The 25,651-nt window shown below is 38.3% G+C and overlaps 1 protein-coding gene across 3 annotated transcripts; it reads right to left on the reverse strand.

The window, feature by feature from the left end:
- Nucleotides 1-171: 171 nt before the first annotated feature.
- itfg2 (integrin alpha FG-GAP repeat containing 2) lies at nt 172-25,430 on the reverse strand. 3 transcript variants are annotated; one of them, XM_066669028.1, is made up of 13 exons: nt 25,057-25,430; nt 23,431-23,526; nt 23,132-23,173; nt 22,875-23,037; nt 21,292-21,431; nt 21,009-21,157; nt 19,667-19,761; nt 19,471-19,524; nt 15,055-15,146; nt 14,785-14,902; nt 12,640-12,813; nt 1,454-1,496; nt 172-883 (listed from the first exon to the last, which is right to left on the reverse strand). In XM_066669028.1, the coding sequence occupies exons 1-12, from the start codon at nt 25,150-25,152 to the stop codon at nt 1,456-1,458; spliced, it is 1,260 nt and encodes a 419-aa protein (XP_066525125.1). In that variant the 5' UTR covers nt 25,153-25,430; the 3' UTR covers nt 172-883; nt 1,454-1,455. The 3 variants fall into 3 exon arrangements, with proteins under 3 accessions (XP_066525125.1, XP_066525124.1, XP_066525123.1); XM_066669027.1 differs by lacking the exons at nt 172-883; nt 1,454-1,496 and adding an exon at nt 7,376-7,537; XM_066669026.1 differs by lacking the exons at nt 172-883; nt 1,454-1,496 and adding an exon at nt 7,597-8,341.
- Nucleotides 25,431-25,651: the final 221 nt, after the last annotated feature.

A 25,651-nucleotide genomic window follows, 5' to 3' on the forward strand; every position in this document is an offset into this window, starting at 1 on the left:
TCTTTTATTTCACAACTGATGTGACAAAGCAGCTTTACGGAACTAGCATCAGAAAATTGTTATTTTTTAAATACTAAGCAACAATTACCATAAAATTAAAAAAGATATTGGGAGAAAGTTTGAAGTCTTACTAAAGAAACTTATAAATCTTATTTATGTAGTTTAATGAAGAAAGTGTCTCAGAAATGTATTCTCAATTTAAAGTTGGGGGGGGGGGGGCTTTTTTATTTTGCATGTGACAATTTGTTTGTCATTAAAATGAAACAAAGTGACTAAAGCAATACACTTCAATATTCATCCATGAATATGAATATGAGCATAAACAGTTATTTGTTAATGTTAGTCCATTAACTTCTCTTCAGTCTTCATTTAGTCTTCAGGGTGCGGTGTGGTTCCAAGTCTCCAAGTCCTTAACTTTGGTTGATACTGTAACTTAAGTTAACATTAACATACAAATGGTATCACTAACTGTCAGCATGAATTTGTGAAAAATCTTAACTTATGGCTAAAAAGAGAATCTTCCAGTAATACTGCCCCAGACCTATTTCCAAGGTTCATCACCTATAGACTAGTTACATTACACAAACACTTCCTAAAGAATTCAGAATGAGCTCAAACAGATTAGATCAACTGTTGACAGTTTGATTAAAAATGGTAGTACAGGTTTGTGCACTATTGATTCATTATAGTGCCTTTTTAAACAGATTCATCAACTAAATATAAGGATTATGTTATGTAGTCTTGCCTTCATTATGAATGGGTATGTAAAGGAAAAAAATAGTGTGCAAAATTGTTCAAGAAAATCAGGCAATAGAAAGGTTTTGTCCAATATTGGAGAAGTAAAACCCTCCAGCAGCAAGGTAAGCTGCTCTGTCAGGATTTTCTGCAGGGCAGGAAGAGAACATTTATTCATACATTAAGATTTTTTACAGTTAGAAGTTCTCTTAATCAAATACAGGGTGGGCCATTTATATGGATACACCTTAATAAAATCAAACATCAAATTTATTGGGAATTTCACAAGAAAAACAATGGCGTACTTGGTTTTAATGTAACTTTATTCTTTCATGAGTTATTTACAAAGTTTCCGACCACTTATAAAATGTGTTCAACCATTTGAACCAATCCCATTTTATTAAGGTGTATCCATATAAATGGCCCACCCTGTACATTACAAAATGTTACAATGACAAAAAAGAACAACTGTTAGATTAGCAACAACTTTGCTGTTAACTTGCTGTCTATGTCCATTTTTGTTTATCATCATATGGTCTTGATCTCTTGACACATCATATGATGTCAGCATGTGGAAAATACAAGGACTAGCAATACCTAACTTGTCTTGGGTTCCAGAGCACATTCCATTCTAATCCAATTACTCTACGTCTGAACAAAAATGACTAACGTAAATAAAAATATAAGCCAGTCACTGTGGTTTTATAGTGTAACAAACCTTTAAAATGTGTCAGTCTGTTCTTCCAGTAAGGCAAGGGTGTCTGAAAAATAAATATATTGATGCAAAACACATTAAAGCTTGTAAAATAACTCTCTCAGAACTTTTCTGACATTGTATACATTCCCAAAACTTTACATCAGAAACTCTTCTTTAACTCCACTTTTCTGGTGTACAGTTAGAGACTATAGCTCATCTGTTGATGTAATGATAGTCTGTGATTGCCATCTTCTAGTCATCTAAAATCAGTTTATGATCACACATCTGTTACTGTCCAGATGTTGTTGATTGGAGGAACACTCTCAACCCAGCAGTAACATTGATTTATGTAAAAACCTCAGTAACACCACTGTGACTGATACATTTCTAGCAGTACCATAAACACTACTGTGAACATCACCACAAACACCACCTTCAACATGACCATGAAAACCATTCTGAACTCTACTATGACCATTTACACCAACATGAACACCATCATAAACATCATCATCAACACTGATATCAACTCCATCAAGAACAACACAGTCAACACTATGTCAAAACTGTCTTGTAAGAGTCACTGCTGTGCTGAGAATGAAGAAGCCATAGTGTGTTCCACTGTCGGACAGGTTAGAGTGATGAATTGTGCAGCAACACATGGGCTTCAGTGAGTAACTGCAACTCTACAAATTAGCCACATAGTTGCAACAAGCTACATATACTTGCTGTAAAGACAACACCAACTGTAGAGCAAAGAGATTAAGGGAGGTCTTAAAGTAGCTCTGAACATTACCTGCAGAAAGAGAAAGTGACATATTAATGCTCACATCATAAAGTTAGTTAAAATTATTTTAGCCAAAATAGGCTAATTCTGATGCTTATGACTACTGTGAAAGAAGGTTAACATTGACCAGAGTCAAAGCTATAAAACCCAAGTAATACACAGTTCATAATTAAAGTGCTGCTTAATTAACATAATAGAAAAATAAACTGTAACAGTTTATTTGAAAGTTTCCTTCATAAGACATTTGCCCAAGGTTTGGTCAGCAAGTAAGGCATTTTGTATATTACAATTTAATATAATTTAGTTTTCTACACAAAAAGAACCCTGACTGTTATGCGGATCTGGTGGAGAAAAAACGGATCCAGATAAGAGTCGTCTGCTGTCTGGGGATTCATTTCGCATATTTTTCTGGCGATATTTCTTTATTGTGCATCATATTTGCGAAGTGTTTGTATGGCAAGCCTTGTGTTCTCACAAGCGGTACTGTTTAACTCATCATAAGCATCCAGACCATATGACAGGCCACGCCACTGCGAAATCTCCCGGTTCTCCCAATGGCCAGTCCGAGTCTGACTGAGGGGATGAAAAACTCCAGTAGCCCTGCTGTATCTGATCCACTAACTACATACACACACACACTAACACATCGCCACCAAATCAATCACTGCAGCGCTGAAAATGATCCACCACCAAAGCCAAACTGCCCTATACGCTCGCTACCCATGCTGCGTAGGGCCCACCAAATTAAAGAAGGCCTCCTCATCTCAAGTTAGGGAGAGTTAGTGTATCACAAGATGATGAAGCAAAACTATCCTTCGGGGAAATGAAAACAGAAAAAAGTAAACTCGTCTTCTCGAGGTTTGATTGTTAATAAATAATGCGAAAATGGCCGCAGAAATATATTTAGTGTTTGCGTGCACTGCACATCTGCTCTCCACAACCTTAAAATCTTCGTGGTGCCACAATGTTATGAACCAACCTTTGAAGCAGAAAAGAACATACTGATGTTTTTATAGTGTCTACCCAGTAAACAATTAGCCGTTGATTCAACGTTGAGATAACGTAATGACTGCCGTCTAATCAACGTTCTCTTAAGGTTGAAAATGAAAGTTGAAAAGACGTCCAAACACAGACATTGAAAAGACGACCATTAGACGTATTTTGGACATTGACGTTATTAATTGGTCCCGAAATAAATTACTTGTATAAAACGCGTTTTGGATGTCCACTGACGTTATCGATTGGTCACCACTTAACTAACTTATTAAGATGGACATCCATTGACGTTTAAAATATGTCCTTGACGGACAGACTACTTTTAGACCTATTTTGAACGTCCAGGGACGTTCCTTGTTTACTGGGTAGTGCTTGTTTAAACTTCCCTAAACACACCAGTACACCGTAAAAGTCCCTTATTATTCCGTTCCACATAAAAAAAAATTACGTAGTTATTTCCAAGTGCTAAGTTGAGTTCTTCTACATATCAGTTCCACCTTAAATACTGCAGCAATATACATACAATCAGACTAACATTGGAATATTTCGTGTTTTTGTTAAACACCTAAAAGTGTGAAGCACTTAGAGGCGCCTGGACAAAACTACTGCAAAACTGCACAAAAAGTGACACAAAGATGCAAGCTGGAGAATAAACAGCTACATTTGCTTCTTTTTCTTTGATTCCACATTAAGTGCTGTAGTTGTCTATTTAAATATTGTTTTTTTAATATTGTTTGTTTACACCTCTTTTTTCTCAAATCTTTCAGGTGGGGGGCAATGGTTGCAATAACTGCTAAGGTGACTTGTTTACTAGACAAATTAAGAACTAGACATCTAGACAACTGGCACATTGCACAGTAGAAATGAATCAGAGACCTAACTTGACAGTGTCATCTAATGTTGAAGAGTTTTATTTCTGTGGTCACCTCATACCACCAGTAACCACTAGATTAATAAAGCTTTCTATTTATCTGCATACTGTACAGTATTTGTGGATAGCTTTATCCGTTATTTTGCCTCTACAGCGAATCAAATATCAAATATAGTCATAAACAAATAAATTGCAATTGAATTGCCATCACATATATTTTGAAGAGAGACCAGCTTTATCACTACTCATATAGCATTCTATAAATTTTTCACTCTTCCGATATTTTATTTTAGGTGCAGGGAGAGATTACATGAGAAGTCTGGGGCAATTTTCCATCATCTTGAATCTTGATTGCCCAGAAAAGAGGTGGGACTCTACAGAACAAAACCTAATTGGACTGTGATACTTAGAGGCAGGACAAACCACATGGCAGCACTTGGTTAATAAAGAGCCATGGATTTTTACTGTAGTAGAATGAAAGACAAAAAATCCTCCCTTTCACTTTTGGCAGTGTGTCACCCTATCACCCTAAGAAACAAACCGCCCCTGCAGGGATTTAAACTGGGCAGTTGTCCACTTGTGCGAGCTTGCCCATTTCTTCTTTTGTTAAATATGAAAGCTAAATTCTGAAAAATGTGTTTCATGGCAGCCAAATATTGTGGGTTTATTTTTATTTATTTATTTAGACCAGACCATATTTATAAAGACCAGTGTCATTTTAGATAATTGGCCTCATCATTCCAAATAAGCATACTGGCTGAACGAATGTCATGAACTTAACAAGTTTGATGTCAGTGTTAAACTAATTGGTGAACAGCAGATACTGTTGATGCATCATCTTTTACACGAGATCTTTGAGCAAACCTCAAACAACTTTAAATAATCACCAATGTCTTTCACAAAGCAGGAATATTCAGGTTTATGCGGAGTTTTTTTTTTTTTTTTTGCTTTGCATTGTAGTATTTAGAGACGCTTGGTAAGCAATTTGAGGATTGTGTGGACTATGATACAAAGATTGATTTTAAAACACTGATGAAATTTTAAAGCAGTATGTTTGATAGACCAGTTTTATACACTTATGTTGGCATCTCTGAATTAACAGCACTGCATGGAAAAAGTGTTCAGTCACTGAGAACCAGGAAGTGAGTTTGACAGAAGTGGCAGGAATGCTGAGTGTTCCCGTCCTCAGCCTGAACATATAAGGACAAACAACTTTCAGCCCTTCAGCATCTTTTTTTGTTTGTTTTTTTCAGCCAATTTCAGCATAAATGACACTTTGATTTTGCGCAATTGCAAAATAAATAATCATACAAAAACAAAAATAATCATACAAAAATGTGTTTTTTTTTGTGCAGCCACCTTTAAGCCTTAATTTGTAATTATTGTAGATAACAATAGGTCATATTGGGTCTGAAACTAAGTTTAAAAAAAAACTGGAATCAAATGTGTAATGATGAGGGTAGCACAGTGGCACAGCAGGTAGTGTCACACAGCTCCAGGGACCTGGAGGTTGTGGGTTCAAGTCCCGCTCTGGGTGACTGTCAGTGAGGAGTGTTCACCCCGTGTCCGCGTGGGTTTCCTCCTGGTGCTCCGGTTTCCTCCCACAGTCCAAAAACACACGTTGGTAGGTGGATTGGTGACTCAAAAGTGTCCATCAGTGTGGACATCTCTCAAAAATTGATGAAAAATGGAAAACCTATTTCATAGCAAGCAGTAGCAAGATACAGTGATGTACCATGGATTTAGTGGAGCTGGACAGAACATTGAGTAGTAGAAAACACAGCATATATAGATTGACTATACTGCCTTCCCCTAAGCTCCTCCTAAAGGATGTGATGCCAGTTGTGTCTGAATACAGTCCATGTGCAAATACCACTCAAGTTCTAACTCAGTTCTGTCACCTTCACGTTTAGACTAGTTCCCTTTGTCTGTGGTGGTTGTTGATTACTCAGTAGTAAACTTCCTTTTAAATTGATTAGGTTTTCTGTTCCCACAGTGATAGCTGTTGTGGCTCTTCCTGCTTTGCCTGTTCATATGCTAAATAAGTCAAATGGTCACCCTACACTGGTTTGGAACATTTATTATGGTATTAATATTGTTGATTGCAGTGTGGTAAGCCAGTCAAATTTGGGTCCATGCTGTAATTTCTTACAGTGTGAATTTGAGTGTGAATGTGTGAGTGTGTGTCGTCCTGTGAAGTACTGACACTCCCTCTCAAGGGTGTGTTCCTGCCTTGCTCTCAGTGATTCTGGGTAGGATCTGGATCTACCGTAACCTTGAACTGGATACGTGGTTACAGACAATAAATGAATGATGAAACATCCATTTTGCAAAATCCTAAAAGATAATTAGTTATGGGTAAGTGGAAAAAATACATTTATTTGGGGGCAGCCATAGCCTAAAGGTTAGCAGAGAAGGCGTTCTACTAGAAGGTCGATGGTTTTATTCCCACAACTGACAGGAACATTCATGACTTAAGTGCCCTTAAGCAATGCACCTAAGAACCAAATTGCACCCAGGGTGCCAAAAATGGCTGTTCACTGCCCCTCATCACTACTGTGAGTGTGTTCAATTCCACGGATGGTCTAAATGCAGTGATACAATAGTATCACTGGGTAGATTGCTTTATATTGATCCAGCCACAATGGTTTCCAGATTTTAAAGGTACGTCTTATGATTTTGCTGTTTAAATAAAGGACATTTTGAGAAATGCTTACCCTCTGTCCAATTTTCTGTAACTACCAGTTCCATACATTTGCCTGGTCTACACCTAAGCCTATGATCCTTCAAAGCTGCGTAAGAGGAAGCCTAAAGACATGTGAGGTCTAAGATATGCGAAGCTAGTCACTGTTTCTTTTTAAACTGCAACCATTACAGCTGCATTGTGCTAGTGCTCAATGCACATGGAGGAGAATATGAACTGGCAAGTTTTGCCATGGTAACTAACAGATTCCAAGACTGGCTGGTATCACTCAGGCACTAGTTCCCAAAGCTTTTTTGCCATGCCCCCATTTTGTAGATGAGAATCTCTCCTCTGCGGAGAAATGTGCCGCATCATATTTTCTTGTTTTCACTTTGGAAGTGGTGGCTTGAGAAAACTCACCATTGGCTGCACGTTTAGCTCTCACAAACTTGTCCATGTTTTGCTAGCACTGCTCAAATGTGCGTAGCTCATTGGCCTTGACGTGCCACCCTTGCAATTGGGAACCACTGCTCTAAGTGATGGGAAGTGAGGGTGAATGCTGGCAAGTTTTTTATTAGTTTTACTATTAGAAACTAAAAACAGACAAGACTGCCAAGAGGAAAGTAGGGCTTGAATAAATGTATTTGTCTATTATTTACACAGTGGTGGGATTTTAAGACAGTTGTGGTCATTCAGCCTTCTCCGTTTCTGAATATCTGTACAGCAGATCTCCTATGAGCTTCCGAACAGCATCCATGTCACTGGAGTCTGTTAGACCAAAAAAAAAAAAACACACACAAGATGCACAATCATTATATACCGATCAGTCACAACAATAACATCACCTCCTTGTTTCAACACTCACTATCCATTCTTTTAGCTCCACTGATCATACAGGAGAACCTTACAGCTTTACAGTTACAGACTGTTGTCCATCTGATGTCCTGCATCATTTGTCCCCTTTCAATCTGTTCTTCAATGGCCAAGGCCTCCACATGACAACCACTGAGTAGGAATGATTTTGGTTGTTGGACAAGTCTCAGCACTGCCGTAACACTTGTTGGTGGTGTTTATCTATTTATATATTGATTTAAGGGAACTAACATTGAGGTAATTTTCTCCACAGTAAGGGTTATTTCTACATGTATTTCTGGTTCATACCAAGCTTGTCAAAATGTGTTATCAGACAGATTTCTCACCATCTTAGTGCTAGACACTCATGATATATTAATCTATGTAGGTAGCTCAAAACAAAGCTTTCCTTTAAGCTTTTATATTTGTATAACACATAATGCAACATATTTTATGGTTGTGGGTTTGATTCCCGCTTTGGGTGACTGTCTGTGAGGAGTTGGTGTGTTCTCCCCGTGTCCACGTGGGTTTCCTCCGAGTGCTCCGATTTCCTCCCACGGTCCAAAAACACACGTTGGTAGGTGGATTGGTGACTCAAAAGTGTCCGTAGGTGTGTGTGAGTGTGTGTTGCCCTGAGAAGGTCTGACGCCTCCTCCAGGGTGTATTCCCGCCTTGCGCCCAATGATTCCAGGTAGGCTCTGGACCCACCGCGACCCTGAACTGGATAAGCGGTTACAGATAATGAAAGAATGAATTAACATTTTATGCCTTCACTTTGGATCAGATATTGCAGCAAATGAGTCTGTCACAATGTGCCAGTTATTCTAGATAATGTTCAATTGAACTTTACCGTAAGCGCTTCATGACCTTTAATGGTTCTTTTCAGCATTTAAGAAATCCTACTGATTTCACATAGCTAATTACTATTCCTCATGAAGTAAAATGTTGAAAGGCATAACAACAGTCACTTGGTTAATAAAATACACAGTAAAATGTGTGGACACTGCTTCTATTTTGTAGACTTGTCACACTTGCTGCTCAAATCTGCATAATGCAGCATGCAGAAAATTAGAACTTGGTTGCAGCACTCACTACTGAATCCTAAAAAACATCATAAATGATCTGATGTTTAAAGAGGATATATGAAAAGGTGCACTTGTTCAGAGCATTTGCACATACACCTGGAGTGCCTACCAACTCACAAACTGAAATAAAACAACCCAGTCAGATTTTGTGGGCTGCTTGTTGGTAAAGTTGGTAAACATGGGATAAAATGAGGCTTTCTGATTTCGTATCACTTGTGGAAATGTCTCCAAACTCAGGAAACGTGTAAACAACTTGAGTTACAAATGTGTTTCTGTGGTAATTCAAACAGTGAATACAAACTTACAAGTTAAAGTTCATCCACGTACAAACAACAGTCAGTTTTTCCCCCTCAAACACACTGTTCCACCATAAAATATGCTTAGCTTCAGAAAGTATACAACCAGAGAGAACTGCGATTATTCCCTTTATGACCCCAGGGAACTGTGTAAACTTGTCCCCTTTATATGATAATGAGCCTACCCCCAAACATGTTGTGAGACACACAAACTCTTATTTTAGCTGTTTTAGCTCAATTATCTGCCTTCTCCAACCTTCACCACTCACAAGTCTTTACATTACTGTTATATGTTGCTTAAACCTCATATAATGCATGTCCAGTGCAGTATGAGAGGGCGGTACAATTCTAAAGGTCTCCACACCTTTCATGGAAGATGAGCAAAATCACAACATCTCATTTTATCCCATATTTTCTGGCATAAGCAGCCCACTAAGAAAATGACTAAACATAAATTGTGGGTTGGCAGATATAGCAGAGACACAAATTATAATTTACAATATGCAAATGCTCTGAAAAAAAAAACCTATCGTATAAAGTTTTTTTTTTACTTTATTCATATATAAATATATATGTGAATATGGAAAAAAAAGTCTATTCCTTTAAAGTGGACCCTCAAATCTGTGCATGATTCAACAACACGGATGCTTTTCTCTCCACAGTTTAACTATTTCAAAGCCCTCTCTCTGTTCATCCAAATAAAATATTTACAAGGAATAAATATCCTAAAGCCTTAAAAGTGGCTTGGATCAAACTCTATACCTTCATTCAATACAGGGAGCTATGAATAAATAATTGCCACTGCCTGCATATCCACCTAACACTGCACCGCACACCTTCTGATAGAAAGCCCTGTCCTGCGGGTTGACAGGACTGGTTTATTTAGATCTTTGATGTAAGAAACCCTGTCTGCCTGAATCTGCCAGATTTAAAGCATAAATGTTCATCCATGGCATTGACTGTGTATTTCACTGATGATACATTTTCTAGCCCACAATAATAACACATGTTAATAAATACAGCACATTAAAAAAAACAAAAACATGTTAATATGTACAAAAACATGGAGGTGGGGTTAGGGTTTTTTGTAGTCTTTAAAAATACATTAAACATTAAGAAAAACATTTTCAAAAAGGACAAATTGTCCTATTCAATTTTCCTAGCATGACCACATATAGTTATAAAACCAGAACAAATAAAAGCTGTTCTCAGTCCTGCCCTCCACCCCTTTTCCTCTCTCCCTCTCTCTACCCACAGGCTTTCTGGCCAGCTGTGTCTCGTGGCAGTCTGAGGTAATCAAGCTTTGACAATCATGTGGAGATTGAATTATTAACAAGAGCCACAGGAAGTAGCTATGAATTTTCATTAACAAATCTCTAGGTGTCAGCAGTGTTTGAAGGCAAAAGGAGGAGCCCACCCACTTCCAGTTAAAATCATGTCATTTCATAATAGCAAGCTAATTACAAATTGTCCAAAATTATGTTCTGCACACTTACGTAAGCTGTATAGTGAATAACATGAAGTGGTTCCCTCCCCCACAAAGCAACACTGCTCTTTAATTCTCATTCTGCCCCACACAGGTAGAAACCATCTGGCACATACTAAAAGGGGGCTGTTTTGAACAGTATGTGGCACACAAAACATATGGGTCTGACAAGCACAGCTGATAAACATACAATATATGTAAATATAGATGCATAACATTACATAAGACTTGATGCTAATCAAATTAAATATTAATGTTAAGCACAACTGTAGTATTGTTCATTCTTCATTCCGGCTGGTTATGCAGTCACTTGCGCTGTAATCTCTAAACAAACCCCTTCTAAGTGTGTATCATCCTTACCCCAAGAACATGAAGCTTCCAGAGCCTGACCTCTTTTTGTAGAAAGCAGTACTGTCACACACATTTAACCATGTGGTTTATACTTTCACCATGACGGTACTCATTTACTTATTAGTCAAACATTAGTCAAAATTTTCTGCTCCTACACCAAATCTGCATAACGTGGATAAACTATACTGTGATTATTGTTATATATAGTAGTTATAACACAATTAGGTATGTAATCTTATAATCTTGTAATCTTATTTTGTATCTGTAATTTCAGACTGAACACATCATACAGTAATTCACTGTACTATTTTGTTTTATGCTGCTCAAAGCCCGAACAAGTTATTTTAATTTATTTTAATATTTTATTTTTTCTTTAGTTTATATTTTATACATATCTTGAGTTAAGTAATATTTACACAAATCTCGTAATTCGAGAGCATTCACCAAAACCAATTTGTCATGTGTGTCCAATGCTGCAACACAGAATGATTCTCACAATAACTTTAAAAATGGATAGAGGGCTATTTTGCATTTAAAAAATTATTATATCAGTACAGAAAATGTTGAGTATTATTATGTGTTATACCACAGTAAGTTCTGACCCGACAATGTGATTGGCTGAGAGATGTTCTACAGGGTCAGAAATTTTGTCACTGTGGTGGTACCCTCAAGAGTACATATTTGTACCTTTAATTAGGGAACATAATTGTACCTTATTTTATTATAATTTTAGATTTTAAAATCGTGTTGATTTCATACAAACCGTTTCATCTCCAGGACTTTTATTATGTTTTTTTTTTTCACATGACACAATTCTATAATGAAAGATTACAAACATGTATCTCTACATCTGGAGAAGAGACTACAATGTACCTTTAAAGAGCAAAACTGGACTTTTAAAAACTGTTGTACCTTTAAAGGTACAATGGCACTGTGACCGAAGTTCTTCTGGAACTACCCCGCAAGACACATGTAACCTAGCAATGATGACAGTAGGGGTGCCGGTTCTGTTTCCATTAGTGCAGCAGAACAGAGGGAATGGTGCAGTGAACCCGTTATGTGCTTTCTGATTTGAAAATCGCAAAATAAAAAAAAATAAAAAAAAAACAGGAAAATGCTACTTCTGTTTGATACCTGTGACTGTGTTGAGGTACAATTGAGGCGTGTTTTAATTTTTCCCCGCTGCTCTCGTTCACCTGCTCAGCAAGATGGCTCTGGAGTCATTCTCCAAAATACTCACTTTTAACTTAAACAGAGAGAACTTGCCAAAATTTACATAGCTATCATATATCAGGAATATCATTATCATGAATAAAGCATGACATTTTATTGACTCTATCTGTTTCTCTCTGGTTCTGGCACTGTCCTGATTGATTGGTTCCCATAAACATTTTTTTGTAAATGTGGCCCGACTCGCTGGAAAATACCCAGGTCCAATAATCCTGAACAGAACCAGTTCAAAAAAGGCCAAAGAGGAATGTGTGATGAAATGGCACTATTTTTTCTCATGGAATGTTGATGAACAAAACAATCCTTTTTTAATTATTTCTGACTAATAATAAGAAAAGGTTATAACAATCTGTGGTATAATCGCAATAATACGTTTGATGTTCATGCTATAACATGAAATATTGGCACGGGTGTACGGATCAACGACTGTAGCACAGTAGTGTCAATATCTCATGTTACAGCACTCCCTATCATGCTCAATTATTTTTTATTGCTCAATTATACTGTACCATGGATATTTTAACATTAAAATGTGTCGATTCACATGTCTGCACACACTTATTTACTCACCCACTCCTAGATTGTTGAGCAGAGCTGTGTATTCTGGTCTATCCTCCAGTATTCTCGACAGGCTGGTGGACTCCATGAGCTCCAGCTCAACCTGCCAGTAAACATAGATCTTATGGCTGAAGCTCACATACACCAGACAGGGGCTATTCCTGCCCTCCTTACATGCATACTGACCTAAAGGAAACAAAACAGTCGGATAAGACAGTCAGAATACTATACTTACAAGCTGAGAATGTATGTGGGAGACAAAATTTTGGTTAGTTCATTCTATAACTTAATTTTCTTTGTTTTAAAAACAAGAAGGGGAATTTATTTTTAATTGCATTCCCGAGACAGAAGGAATCCCTTCACAAATTGTGCTCCTGAATTTGCTTTAAATAACACAAATCAAGTAAATTTCTACATCACAAGTAAAGCTGGCTATTTTGCAAAAGTAGTTGTGCATAATTATGCTACAGCAGCATTCAAACACAGCATGAATGCATTTATCTAACCACCATTATTTACCTCATAAAATTGCAACACAGATTAGCCAATCAAATGACTGATTATTTGGGTAAAAATCTGTTGATTCCAAACGTGAATCCTCAATGACATCTTACATATTTTTAGTATCTGGATACTAAATCTGATCAGTTTCCCCATCAGAAAATACAAATGTACATGGAAACTTCAACACAGAATTGCTTGCTGTGCCCACGCATAATACATCAAGACCATGAGCTTGACTTTTCTCAAAAGAGGTTAAAATGTACTCAGAATACAAATACCCAACATCTTTCATAAGCCCCACAGTCTTTTAGGGCTTACCTAGAGAAGTTTGTATGCACAAAGATATGCCCTGCTGACACTATTCTATTCTGCTAAAGCTAAACGAAGGCTTAATTATTCATTCATAAGCTCAGAAGTGCTGCATGACTGTGTTTATTAAATGGCAGGGTATGGAATTATGCTGTCACCAAAGTGTGCTTTAAAATGCAGGCTGTTCTCCTGCGAGTCCAACAGCAATCAGCCATAGACAGTGGTCCTGAACAGCAAAGTGTCTCAGCATGTTCCAGTGGGATGGTGTAAGAAATACCAGATTAGAGTTTACACAGACTCAGAGTGAATACCAATAAGCATTACAGCAACTTGCCTAAGGAAGCTGCCATGACAATGTGATTCTTTAATATGCAAAGCTAAATGTTGGTTTATATTTCTGGTGTAACAGACCATTCCTTTCATATTTTTTATGCAAGAATTACATAATGTCTCTCCAAGGCGAGCTCATCCTTGTGTAATAATGTACTAGAGAGAGAGAGAGAGAGGATCAGTTGAGGGAGGTTATGGAAACGTGAGATAAACGCAGAAAACAAGGAATATGACATTAAACTCCTACACTGACACCTAGTGGTGACTAACAGGATCTCAATGACACAGGAAAAAATGGCAATAATAGACAACGTGTCACAGAGCTGAGAACACCAGTAGTAACCATCTCAGTTTTGAAGGTACGTTTGTCCATTTGTACAGCAGAATAAATACAAAATGAAAGAACCTTCAGTCAGTAAACATCATAGCCAATTAGCTATCCTTGGGTTGCACGTGATGTCACTGTATAGCGCCAATAGCTGTGATATTGTGGACCTTCACATTACTCAAGCTCACAACACAACACTGCGATGTTCAAATTTTATTGTTTCTGTCCACATGTTTATGAATTGAGCTATGTTTGTCTGTGTCTGTCAGTAGAAAGGAGTTCAGGCCACAACCATATATATCACATAGGTGGTAACAAAGTACACACCACTCATAATTAAACTAATAATAAGACACAACAGATGCCAATTTGACAGGGACACATGAAACTTAAAGCTGACAAAAAATTATTCCCAAAATATTGCATTACGTGAGTGCAGAAACTGTGGGCATTGGGAGACATTTGGGATTCAGCATCAGCTTTGCCACAGTGTGGAAACATCACTCACAGAACGTTCACATTTTCAGGCATTGATGTCTATAGTAAGCTTTAAGCCAAACCAGAGAATAATTAAGGCAGACATTCATGATAAAACATATGGAATGCACACAAATATCACATGACTGCAATTGCTTTAATCCACACTAAGCACTTGAACATCAGCTTGGAATGAGAGAAGGCCATACCAGCGCAAAATGCGTTCACGTTCTCATCAAACTGGAAGCGGACCACCATGCGGTTATGATCTATGATGTAGGTTTGGCCATCCCAGGCACAAGCTACAACCTCTTCTCTCCCATCACCCTTAAAAAGCACACACACAAAGTGAAAGAGACATTACGCACTATGCAAGTATTTAGAGACTTAAATATGTGACTCATTGTCATTCATAAATTATGATATTTAGAGTTTTGAAAAACAGGATGTTTAAAACGTTATTTTGTTGGCCTACTTACAGTAACGTCCAGTTTCTGCAGGGTGAAGAGCTGATGATCCACCTGCATAGACCATAGCAGCTGCTCAGAACTGTCCATCAACTTCAGGGTACCTGAAACAACAAACAGGCAGCAACAAAGATCTTAGTAGTGCCACCAGCCCAAACCTGAATACCTTTGAGAAGGGGGCCTCTTAGCTATGTGTGCTTTTCCTCAAAGAAATGGCTTCCTTTTATTGAATGACCCTGAGGAGAGGGGGCTTCAGGGAAACAGCATTCTGCACAAAGAGGCCAGTGTCAGTCTCATCACACACCTGAGCCCAGTGTGCACAAAAGAGAAATACATGAAGATAAATACTTGAAAAGAAAGGGAGCACAGACAAACTGCACCAGACAGACTTTCCCTCAGACACATATAACCCTTTGTATTTGCGGTTTTTATACATACTGTGACTCTAAATTTGAATTCTAAAGTCGTTAAAAATATGTCCTCGTTCATTTCAGAAATGGCTGATTTGATCCCTAACACTTTTTGAATGTGTATTCTGAAATTATTTTATATAACAGCCTGCTGCAAATACCTGTCCAAACTGTCTGTGAAAATGGCACAAAGAATGAGTGGGTGTATTTGGTCAGCCCATGATTCTAATACTGAAAAAAGGTATGTTCACAACAAGAGAATCAGATAACGTACATACATACATACACACACATATATATATATATATATATATATGTGTATGTGTGTGTGTGTGTGTGTGTGTGTGTGTGTGTATGTATGTATATACATACATACACATTTTTTTAAATCTATATAAACAAATACAGTTATGCTACAACTTATTTATGCTATGCTAACTGAAAATCATAGTGCTGATATCATTTGTACTGCTTAACACCGATAAGCTTCACAAACGCAGAAATAAAATCTGTTATGAATCTTTTCCTTTTAGTCTTAGTTTTGACTTCTTTTCAGTTAACACTCAAGTCAGAGGAGTTAAGTTCTTAAAGGGTACATGTATTTGAGAGGCAGCATCATTAAATACAATGCCCGTTCTACATTCTGGTCTGCAGCACTTTGAAATCAGTTACACCATGTTCCATAACATACATTCTTTTTATTAGAAGCCCTTGAAATTAAATAAGATTTGTGATGCCCTGTGTTTTCTGAAATGGCAGAAAATGTTACATATATTAGATCATGACCAGGGACACAAGGCTTTCGCTCAGAGACTGAAAATATAGACCATATATTCAAATTACCAGGGAGAAGACAAGGTTAAATGATGTAAAACAGGTTACAACCAGCACAAATTGGAGAAACAAGCAAAAATGGCGAGAGAAGAAAGAGAACTGCTCCCTTCTCACTGTTCCACACTTGATGAGGGCTTATTGTCATTTTAAAGAAACAGGTGCTGGTTTGAACCATTCTGAACAGAGCTGCTTAGACAGCAACAGAAATGGAATGTGGTGAGAGATCCTTGTGGTGTTCTGACTAAACATGTCACAGATATTTAATCAGTTGTGGAAAAAGTACACAAACCATGTACTTGAGTTAAAGTACAGATACTCAAGGTAAAATATTGATAGTGCAGATAATCAAGGTAAAAGTGAAAATAGAAGTCCTCGTTGTAGATCTCCACTTGAGTAAAAGTACAAACGTATTTACCTTCAAATTTACTTAAGTATCAAAATTAAAAGTACCATGAAGATTGTAGGTAAAAAGACTCTAGTATTACTCTTGGTTCCCTAGTTTAATAGAATGTCATTAATTAGTCTGACATGGATGAACTCAGCAGAAATGGCCAAAGATTAAATACAGTGAATGATGTTATATCAGCTATTACATAAACCCAAGGTGCTGCCCCTCCAAACCAACAGCGGTCGCTCCATCCTGAGTATTTATGCTTCTGTGTTGAACCTATGCCATAGATGCGCACCTCTCCAGAAATGTGACTCATCGCATCTACACAGACCACAATGACTGTGACTGGTCTGCAGTCGGACAAACATGGTTCAAGTTGCTCAAGTCAAGAAGTCCAGAAATATTAACTCCTCTACAATTCACTCCCTAAAGTGTGCACTTTAAATATTTGTAAAAGTAATACCACTACACTGTGTACTACATAGGGCTGAAGATGGTTTTTAAAATTCAGCCCTAGTGGTATGGCAGTGTAATTACAGAATGTTGAAGGCACCAACGCATAATTATAAACGTTCACGATGGCACAGGACACTTGTGCAGACTACGGCATAGGCTCTGCATTGAGTCTACGCAGTAGCATATTTGGCCTTTAGTGTCTTCTTTGCACCAGAACATTTTTTTACTCATTTAGGAACACTAGGCAGCTAAGATTTTAGTTTTTTTCTGTTCCTGGGTCTCCCCCTAGTGCAATTATATTTTACTGCATTGTACTCAAATGGGTAGTCCTCCAAAAGTTACATAGTAACTTTTGGGGCATAGTAACATAGGTGGCACGGTGGCTTAGTGGTTAGCATGTTCGCGCTGGGATCTTGGGTTCAAGTTCCATCTGGGTGGAGTTTCCATGTTCTCCCCGTGTCTGCGTGGGTTTCCTCCGGGGTCTCCGGTTTCCACCCACAGTCCAAAAACATGGAGGGTAGGTGAACTGGCTTCTGTCTAATAACTGTCCTGCTGTGTGAGTGAATGAGTGTGTATGTGTGAGTGAATGTGTGTGCGCCCAGATATGGATTGGCACTCTGTCCTGGGTAAATCCTAGTGCCCGATACAGTCCTCCAGGTGGACGGTCGTTCCTGGTCGAGAGTACGCTGTACGCGTTTGGTTGTCGCTTCTCGCCATTGTGTGGATTGAGTGCTCTGAGCATTCTGAGCAGTGTGAATTGTAAAGCATCCTTGGGTATCTAGAAAGGCGCTATATAAGTGTAACGATGGATGGATGGATAGATAGATAGATAGATAGATAGATAGATAGATAGATAGATAGATAGATAGATAGATAGATAGATAGATACAGTTTGAGTAATTTCTGCAATTCTGAGACACGTTCCTTAAATACTTAAAGTCTGCCACATACCTGTTTGTGCAGTTCAGTATCAGAAATTATCACAAATAGCTGAAAGGTCTAGTCAGTGGTTGTGGATAAGGACAACACAGACTAGTTGGGGAAATGCATTGTAGAGATGCTCTTGTGGTGGTTGGTGATGTAGCGCATAAAGATCACATGGAACTGGTGGCACTGAGCATGCAATAACAGTGCCAGTGGGGTTAGGTACAGCCTTAGTCACCAGGGGGACCAGTGTGGATTAACGATTGTTGGTACTTAAGGGTAAGGAATGACTGTAAAGCTAGCTTGGAATGGCGTGGGTCTGGGATGCCAGACTTCACTGTTGAGCCTTCTGGAAGTGTGGTGGGCTTAATTCAGTGAAACACTGATGAGGGGAGGTGCCTACCTAATGACCCCTGTGAAGAGCTAGTGATGCAGTGGGTGGTTTGGGTACTCATGGGCTGAGCTCAATGAGTAACCGTAGATGTTAGTGGGCAGCTGGTTGCTGATCGGATCATAAATGGCCACAGCAATCTTAGGGTGTAGCTGTAGGATTGGAACAATAGAAATTGTGTGGCTGCTGGTAGGAAGACAGTGGGGTGGGCCTTATGTGAAGCTCTAATGGATTGGCATAGAATATTTTACATCTTATCTTGTGTATGATTATAACTGCAACAAAGCAAACTTTTCCATAAGTGAACACTAAGTTCTAAGAATCAAACAACACCAGCATTGTTCCCTGTCCAAACGGCTCCTTTATTAATGACCAAAAGTTCTTCCTTTAAAAGAGAATAAGCATCAACTCATCTTGCGAGCCCATGAGTGAGGAGTGAGGAAAGGATTTTTTTTCCATATGTCCCCTTTAAAAAAAGACTAAAGACTAAAAAAAGTCTCAAATTGCAATCTTTTGGAGTGCATCATGGGATTGTTTTAATGCACCTGACTTTTTTTGGATACAGTTACAAAATGGCAAAACCCCAAAATAGTTCATTATAGTGAATAGGGCACAGTTTCGGACACCTGCTGGACAGATGGAAATATATTAGGTACACACACTGGTTGTACACAAACAACGCAATGTTGCTTTTGCCTGAGTGGTCAGCAAGGTGTGGCTGCCACATGTAATTTGCATGCAGTTTTTCTCACCAAGCTGCAAATCATGTTCCTGTCACCCGTGAACCCACAATCCCTTGCGCATATTTTCACTAGTACCTGTTGAAAATGAATCTGGGCAAAATTGAAATAATGAATTCATGTGCAGTGGACACGTACACTTACTTGGTACACAAATTAAGTAAGTGCTTTTACATTTGGAATAACGTGTGTATATGTGTAAAAAAAAAACATAGCTAAATACTTAAGATCCTTGATTTGCCAGTAATCTGTATAACAATAACCAAGCTAAATGTTACTCACCATCTAAAGTGCAGAGAGCAAATAATCCTCCTTTAGAATTATCATCCTTGGACCCTACAAAACCAAAGCACAGAGATAAGTACAGGAAGTCCTTCTTGTATACATGTCAGTGACTGTGTGACTGTTAAATACATATGTGCACTAACAAGACACATGCACAAAAATGTGTGTCTGTAGAAGATAGAGTGTAGTGTACCTTTGCTGATGCTGCCTATCAAATGTGTGGACACATTCTTATTGTGGATGCGGCCAGTAGTGAGGTGAAGAGTAAGATCCCTTGGGGGCACTTTACTATGACAGGAGCAACACAAACATGCAATCACTACTCAGATGGCACTTTAGAAAAGCTTTATAGAAACAAACAAATCCCATAATCTGCAAAGCCATAATCCTGTCATATTAAGTGTTTGGGAGCTGCTAGATATTAGCAGCAAAGTTATTAGCTTAGTTAATTTTTTCAGAAGCATACCTTAACAAACAAAACTTATTTCAAAAGAAAATTATTAAGTTACATTTCCCCAATGGGGAGACAGGAGTCCTCCATGTAAAAGGTGCAATGGAGTTCAAACAGGAAGACCAGAGATTCAGCTAAGTGTATGAGAGTAAATGGAGGAATATAAGTAGAGAATGGCCCAGATCCTCTAACTTTCAGTTATAAGAGTGTCTCTGCACTGATATCGCATGCAAGTGCCTGTTAAAGTTTTGGAAAAAGATTATCAGGTGTGTAACAGTGGTTTACAAATAACACCAGGCTCTTTTTGGTACAGTGTTTATTATGGAATTCACACCATAAAGATATACAGATTCTCATATTAGTTTAGGTACTGTGCTTTCTTACACAACAAATGTTGCACATTGAAAAAGATTCAATATAGTTAACTACTATATATAGCTTCCCCAAATTGTTTATATTTAAATATTACAGCAAATATTACAGTTCAATCTTGTCAAACTCACTTTAGTACTTTGTGTTGTATAAAATTGTGTCCATTAAAATCAGAGTATAAGCAACACTTACATTAGGTTTAGATTTAAAAAGCTGTGTTAAGCAGAGGTATTCAAATTTGTTCCTCCGCAGGCTACATGACAGCTTTTGGGCCTAAGCCTTCATATAAAACCAACCCGTCATTATGCAAACTACTGAAGCATATAAAAAAACCTCAGGTCAAGTTATTCTGAACTTTTATTTTCTATTTTTAACTAGCCAACAAAATTCTATGAAATAAAAGCAACATGTGACATTATATGAACATAACACATGCCCCTGCTCTCTGTGACATTTTCTCATCATCCATTATTCAAGCAAGCTAAAATCCATTTTGCTGAATTTCTAATGTTACACTAATTTAGACTGAAACTAATGTTAAACTATTTTAGATTAAATACTTTTTTTTGTATGTCACATTTCCTGCATTCCTTCTGTGCTCCCCAATGTTTGAATGGTTGGGTTTGAAAAAGATTAATGTTATATCGAAATACAATACACTATTGTCTTAAAATAGTTAAAACTGTTATGAAGAAAAAAAAAATCTTCCCACCTTGCAGAAGTGTTTGAACTATCCTCCCCAGGCCCTGCAGCACACTCTTGTGTCCAGGAGCAGAGCAAGACAGCATAGCCACAGCCAGGTTGAGACACCATGAGTTCAGGCAGGCCCTCTGGACCTGGATTTACTGATAAACTGTCCACCTGAAGCAAAAAGGTAAAATATTTCAGTAATGTGCAATACTGTGTTTGCACTAAAGCACTGGATCAACAGATTTCTTTAGATAGTTTTATTAAATTTTGTTCAAAAAGAAGTTGGAGCATCTGTGTTTCAGTACCTGTCCCTCAAGGAGCCATTTCTTCAGTATGACCAGCTGACCCCCACTCAGGTCGGTTGAATCTTGTGGCTCCTCCCACCGAAATGCTCTGACCACCCGGTCAGTGTAACCGACAATAAGCTCGTTGCGTCCATCCCCATCTTACACACACAAGTCAGTCAGCTCTCACATCAATGTAGCTCTATGTAATTATTATTATCATACACAAGAAAAGATGTAAAATCCTATGTCAATCCATTAGAGCTTCACATAGGGCCCACCCTACTCTCTTCCTACCAGCAGCCACATAATTTCTATTGTTCCTATCCTGCAGCTATACCCTAATGTTGCTGTGGCCATTTATGATCCGATCAGCAACCAGCTACCCTTAACATCTTTGTTTACCTATTGAGCCCATAGGCAAAAGTCCCCAAACCACCCACTGCATCACAAGCTCTTCACAGGGCTCATCAGGTAGGCACCTCCTCTCGTTAGTGTTTCACTGAATTAGGCCCACAACACCTTCAGAAGGCTCAACAGTGAAGTCTGGTGTTCCTGACTCACCCCCCTCCAAGCCAGCTTTACAGTCCTACCTTACCCTGAAGTATCAACAAACGTTAATCCACACTGGTCCCCCTGGTGACTAAGGCTGTACCTAACCCCACTGGCACTGTTAATGCATGCTCAGTGCCACCAGTTCCATGGGATTTTTAAGTGCCACCAACCACCACAACAGCACCTCTATAGTGCATTTCCCCAACTAGTCTGTGTTCTCCTTATGGCACTGTTGCTTTGCATCACTACATTCTTCAATCCTGGCAAAATCATCTTGCAACACACCTTTGCACATTTAAATTCCTCAACTAAACTTGTGAGTGGTAGCTCCAGTACCCCTCTCCCATACCATGCCACACTACTTAAATACTGTGGCACCCCCAGCCACTTCTTTATAGCCTTGTCCATAACCCATTCCATCCTCTCTAATTCTGTGATCAAAATGTCATAAACTGCCAATTGCAATCTAATATGAGGCAGTAAGCCAAACTGCAGACAACACAATTTCAGACATGATCTATCAATGATATTAATGGCTTTTATTCACAGAACTTGGTCAGTATCATTTAGCACTATACCATCTACCTAAACTCTTCACTGTTCTCTCTAGTACTGTAGGAATTATTTGTCCTTCCATCCAAAAATTTTCCTGTACAAGTTTTCCTTTGAAAATCGACAGACTTCTAGACTTGCTCGGTTTAACTTTCAGCCTAGCCAACCTTAGATTATCATTTTAGTTCCCCAGCCACCACCATGTGCAAGGCACAGTAGTCGTCAGGGTCGTCATGTCACCCATAATTGGGGGAAGCCAAGTACTCTCCCCACCTACGACCAACTTGGAGGCCCTCATTTCTACCTCCATTGCAATTGTAAATGCTAATGGTGAAATTGTACACGCAGCCATTATACCTATTTCTAACCTCTGCCATGACATAACAAATTCCCCTGTACAAAAGCAAAACTGAATGTCCTCAGAAAATGTATTCATAACGTTAACATTAAAAATGTAACCTCAGTGTGCAGTGGTCAACTTGTAATGCTATAGTCACCAATATCACTGATGAGCATGACTTTGGTATTGGCAGGGATGTGCTGGGTAAAGCAAGGTTTTTGCTCATCCACTTCTGTCTGACTGGACTGTTCGGCTTTGGCTGCAGCAGTGATATCGAACAAGTGAAACCATCCTTCAGCACCAACAGCCACTACAAGGTTCTAACAAAGACAATCAGTACTCAAAACCATATAACTGTAAGGTAAAACTGAGAAAAGTTTCATTGTCCCACAATGACCTCCTCAACTAGCTTACCTTGCCTTTATTGCAGAGGTCTCCTACTCCAACACAAGTTAGCTAGAAACAAAATTTATTCATGAGTATTTTGCCATTAAAGTAGTTATGCAGCAGTCATCAGTAACGCTTTATGGACAAAAACGAAGAAAAAAAAGAAACAATCCTCCTTTAGAAAAGGACCCACTAATATTTAACACTGCACCAATATATTCTCAATTAAACCATACATTTTTGATCACTGTCAGATTCATTACTTTGTGTAAAAATCTCAACTTCGGTCTATTTAAATAATTCACTCAATTTCCAGGGATACTTACCATTCCCACACATGTTCTGGTGGTCCAGGGCTTAGAGTCATCATTCTTATAGATGTATAACTTTCCAGTAGTGTCACCAACCACAAGTTCATTCAACTAACAGAAATAAAATGAAAAAGGTTTGAGTGTACACAGATCAAGTTAATTGTGGTTACACTTTTTACACTTTTATTAATATGTTGTCTTATAGAGGTGTAATAGCAGACACATGGCCCTGCAATCTCCATAACACAAAATGTGACAATAGGTACAATGTACTGAAGAGCACAGTGACTTTAAACATGGCATTGGCATATAATGCCAACTCTGCTACATGTCAGTTTGGAACCTTTCTGCCCTGCAACATCTGGCCAGGTCAGTTTTAAGTGCTATTATTATAAAACAAATTCATCTAGGACCAACAACATTTCAGCCACAAAACAGTAAGTTTCAGAGATCTGTTTTATGTCAAAACCATTTTATTTATTGCAGCCACTCACGCCACACCTTTAAATTACTTCTGGGAACAACACCAGCACAAGAACAGGAGCTTCATGAAATGGGTTTCCACTCCTGAGCAGTTGAACACAAGTCTAAGTTCAAATAAATACAATGCCATGTTTACAATGCAATGTTCTCTGTAGTAATGTAAAAAACCTCTTGACAACCTGACAGTCTGATAGAGTTTGGCAGGTGCCAGAACACCCTCTACCATCATGTATAGAGCTAACAGTCAAATTTAGAGAAGGGCATTAACTGTTTCAGTATGACTCTGACACTGTGCACAAAGTGCGGTCCATAAACACATGGAACCTTAACCGTGAACCGTTCATGTCTAACATCAGTACCTGACTTAGCCAATTAATGTAAATAAATTGGCACAAAATTTAAAGATGAATTCCTCACAGGTGTAGGCCTTCCAGGATTTATAAGCTGGTATAGTTTCAAAGCAGGGCCAAAACCTTATAAAAGCCTATGGGTTTGACTGTCAATTACCCACATATTTTTAGCCCTAATGTAAAGTTTTAAAATCATCATGTACATTCATAGCTTTAATCAAAATAGATGATTAAAACTATTGCTTTTCAGAATTGTTCATTTATTAAAACCCTTCCCCATCCCCAAAAGTGCATGTCCTGAAGAAAAGATTACATTACTTTCACAGCTGCTGGCCCCAGATGCTGCTGGGCTATTCCAGGCAGTTGCTAGGGTGTTGCTATATGGTCATTAGGGTCAAACTGTTTTTACTTAGCGGTTGCCTATGTAATTTCAAGTGGTTGCCATGGTGTTGCTAGGTAAGTGGGTGCTATGATGTTGATAAGAAGTCCCCGTGTGATTTCTATGGTATTCTATAATTAGTAGGTATGTCGGTAAGGTTTTCCAATTGGTTGTTATGTCAGCTGCTTGCTAAGTAATCGTGAAATGGATGATATACTGAAACTACAAAGGTTTCTAATTGCTGGCTATGGTAATGCAGATGATTGCTGGAGTATTTCATGTAGTTGTTAATGTGCCCCAGGTAGTTGCTACAATGTTGCGATGTGTATTTTTATTACTGTTACATGAGAATACACAAGTTTTCGAATCCCATCCATTCCTATGGGAAATGTTCGTTTTGAAACGCTACCACGGTTACAGCAAACTCACCGAGTCATTATCAGCATCTCCGAGGCAAATGGCATGTGGAAAAAGAGAGCCGGTGAAGTCCAGACAAACCCGTTGAACAAAACTGAGAGAACGCATGTCTTCACTGTCAAAGTAACCTTCATTAAACTCAAATCCACATAGATTTACACTTCATACAGAGCTCAGGATAGCGGCGCCTAATGCATTATATTAACAGGAACATTTAACAGACGGTACGGGTGGACGGAGAAGAAGGCATTCAAAGTCGCATTTAAGTGCAGAAGGCACAACCCTTCTACATCTATGTAGATAATCTTTATTATTCACTGCCAATACGGGTTGCATTTAAGTTTTCTCTGTGTTCCACTGTAAAGACGGAGAAGGTAGCGACACAGTCTCACCACATATTTCAAAATAAAAGTCAATAAGTGTTCAATAAAAAAGTCTAAACACCAGAAAAGAAGAAAGAAAAATTAACTGTAAAATTAATCATACGGGTTTTTAATCAGATAAATATAAATTTTAAAACTGAAGCGATATTTTCCATGTTGAATATAACATCTTTACATTAATGTGTGTGGCTGTGGCCTACAGCACTGATTAGCTACCACACACA

This window comes from Hoplias malabaricus, chromosome 4 (assembly GCF_029633855.1).
Source record: "Hoplias malabaricus isolate fHopMal1 chromosome 4, fHopMal1.hap1, whole genome shotgun sequence".
Taxonomy (NCBI): Eukaryota; Metazoa; Chordata; class Actinopteri; order Characiformes; family Erythrinidae; genus Hoplias; species Hoplias malabaricus.

Bases quoted from the DNA above. Each gene is read 5' to 3' on its own strand.
- itfg2 (XM_066669026.1), bottom strand. From the start codon at position 25,152: ATGCGTTCTCTCAGTTTTGTTCAACGGGTTTGTCTGGACTTCACCGGC. The intron at 23,174-23,430 runs GTAAGTATCCCT...TTTTGTTTCTAG, and splicing joins CCAGAACATGTGTGGGAATG to CTAACTTGTGTTGGAGTAGG. The intron at 21,158-21,291 runs GTACTGAAACAC...TTTTTGCTTCAG, and splicing joins AATGGCTCCTTGAGGGACAG to GTGGACAGTTTATCAGTAAA.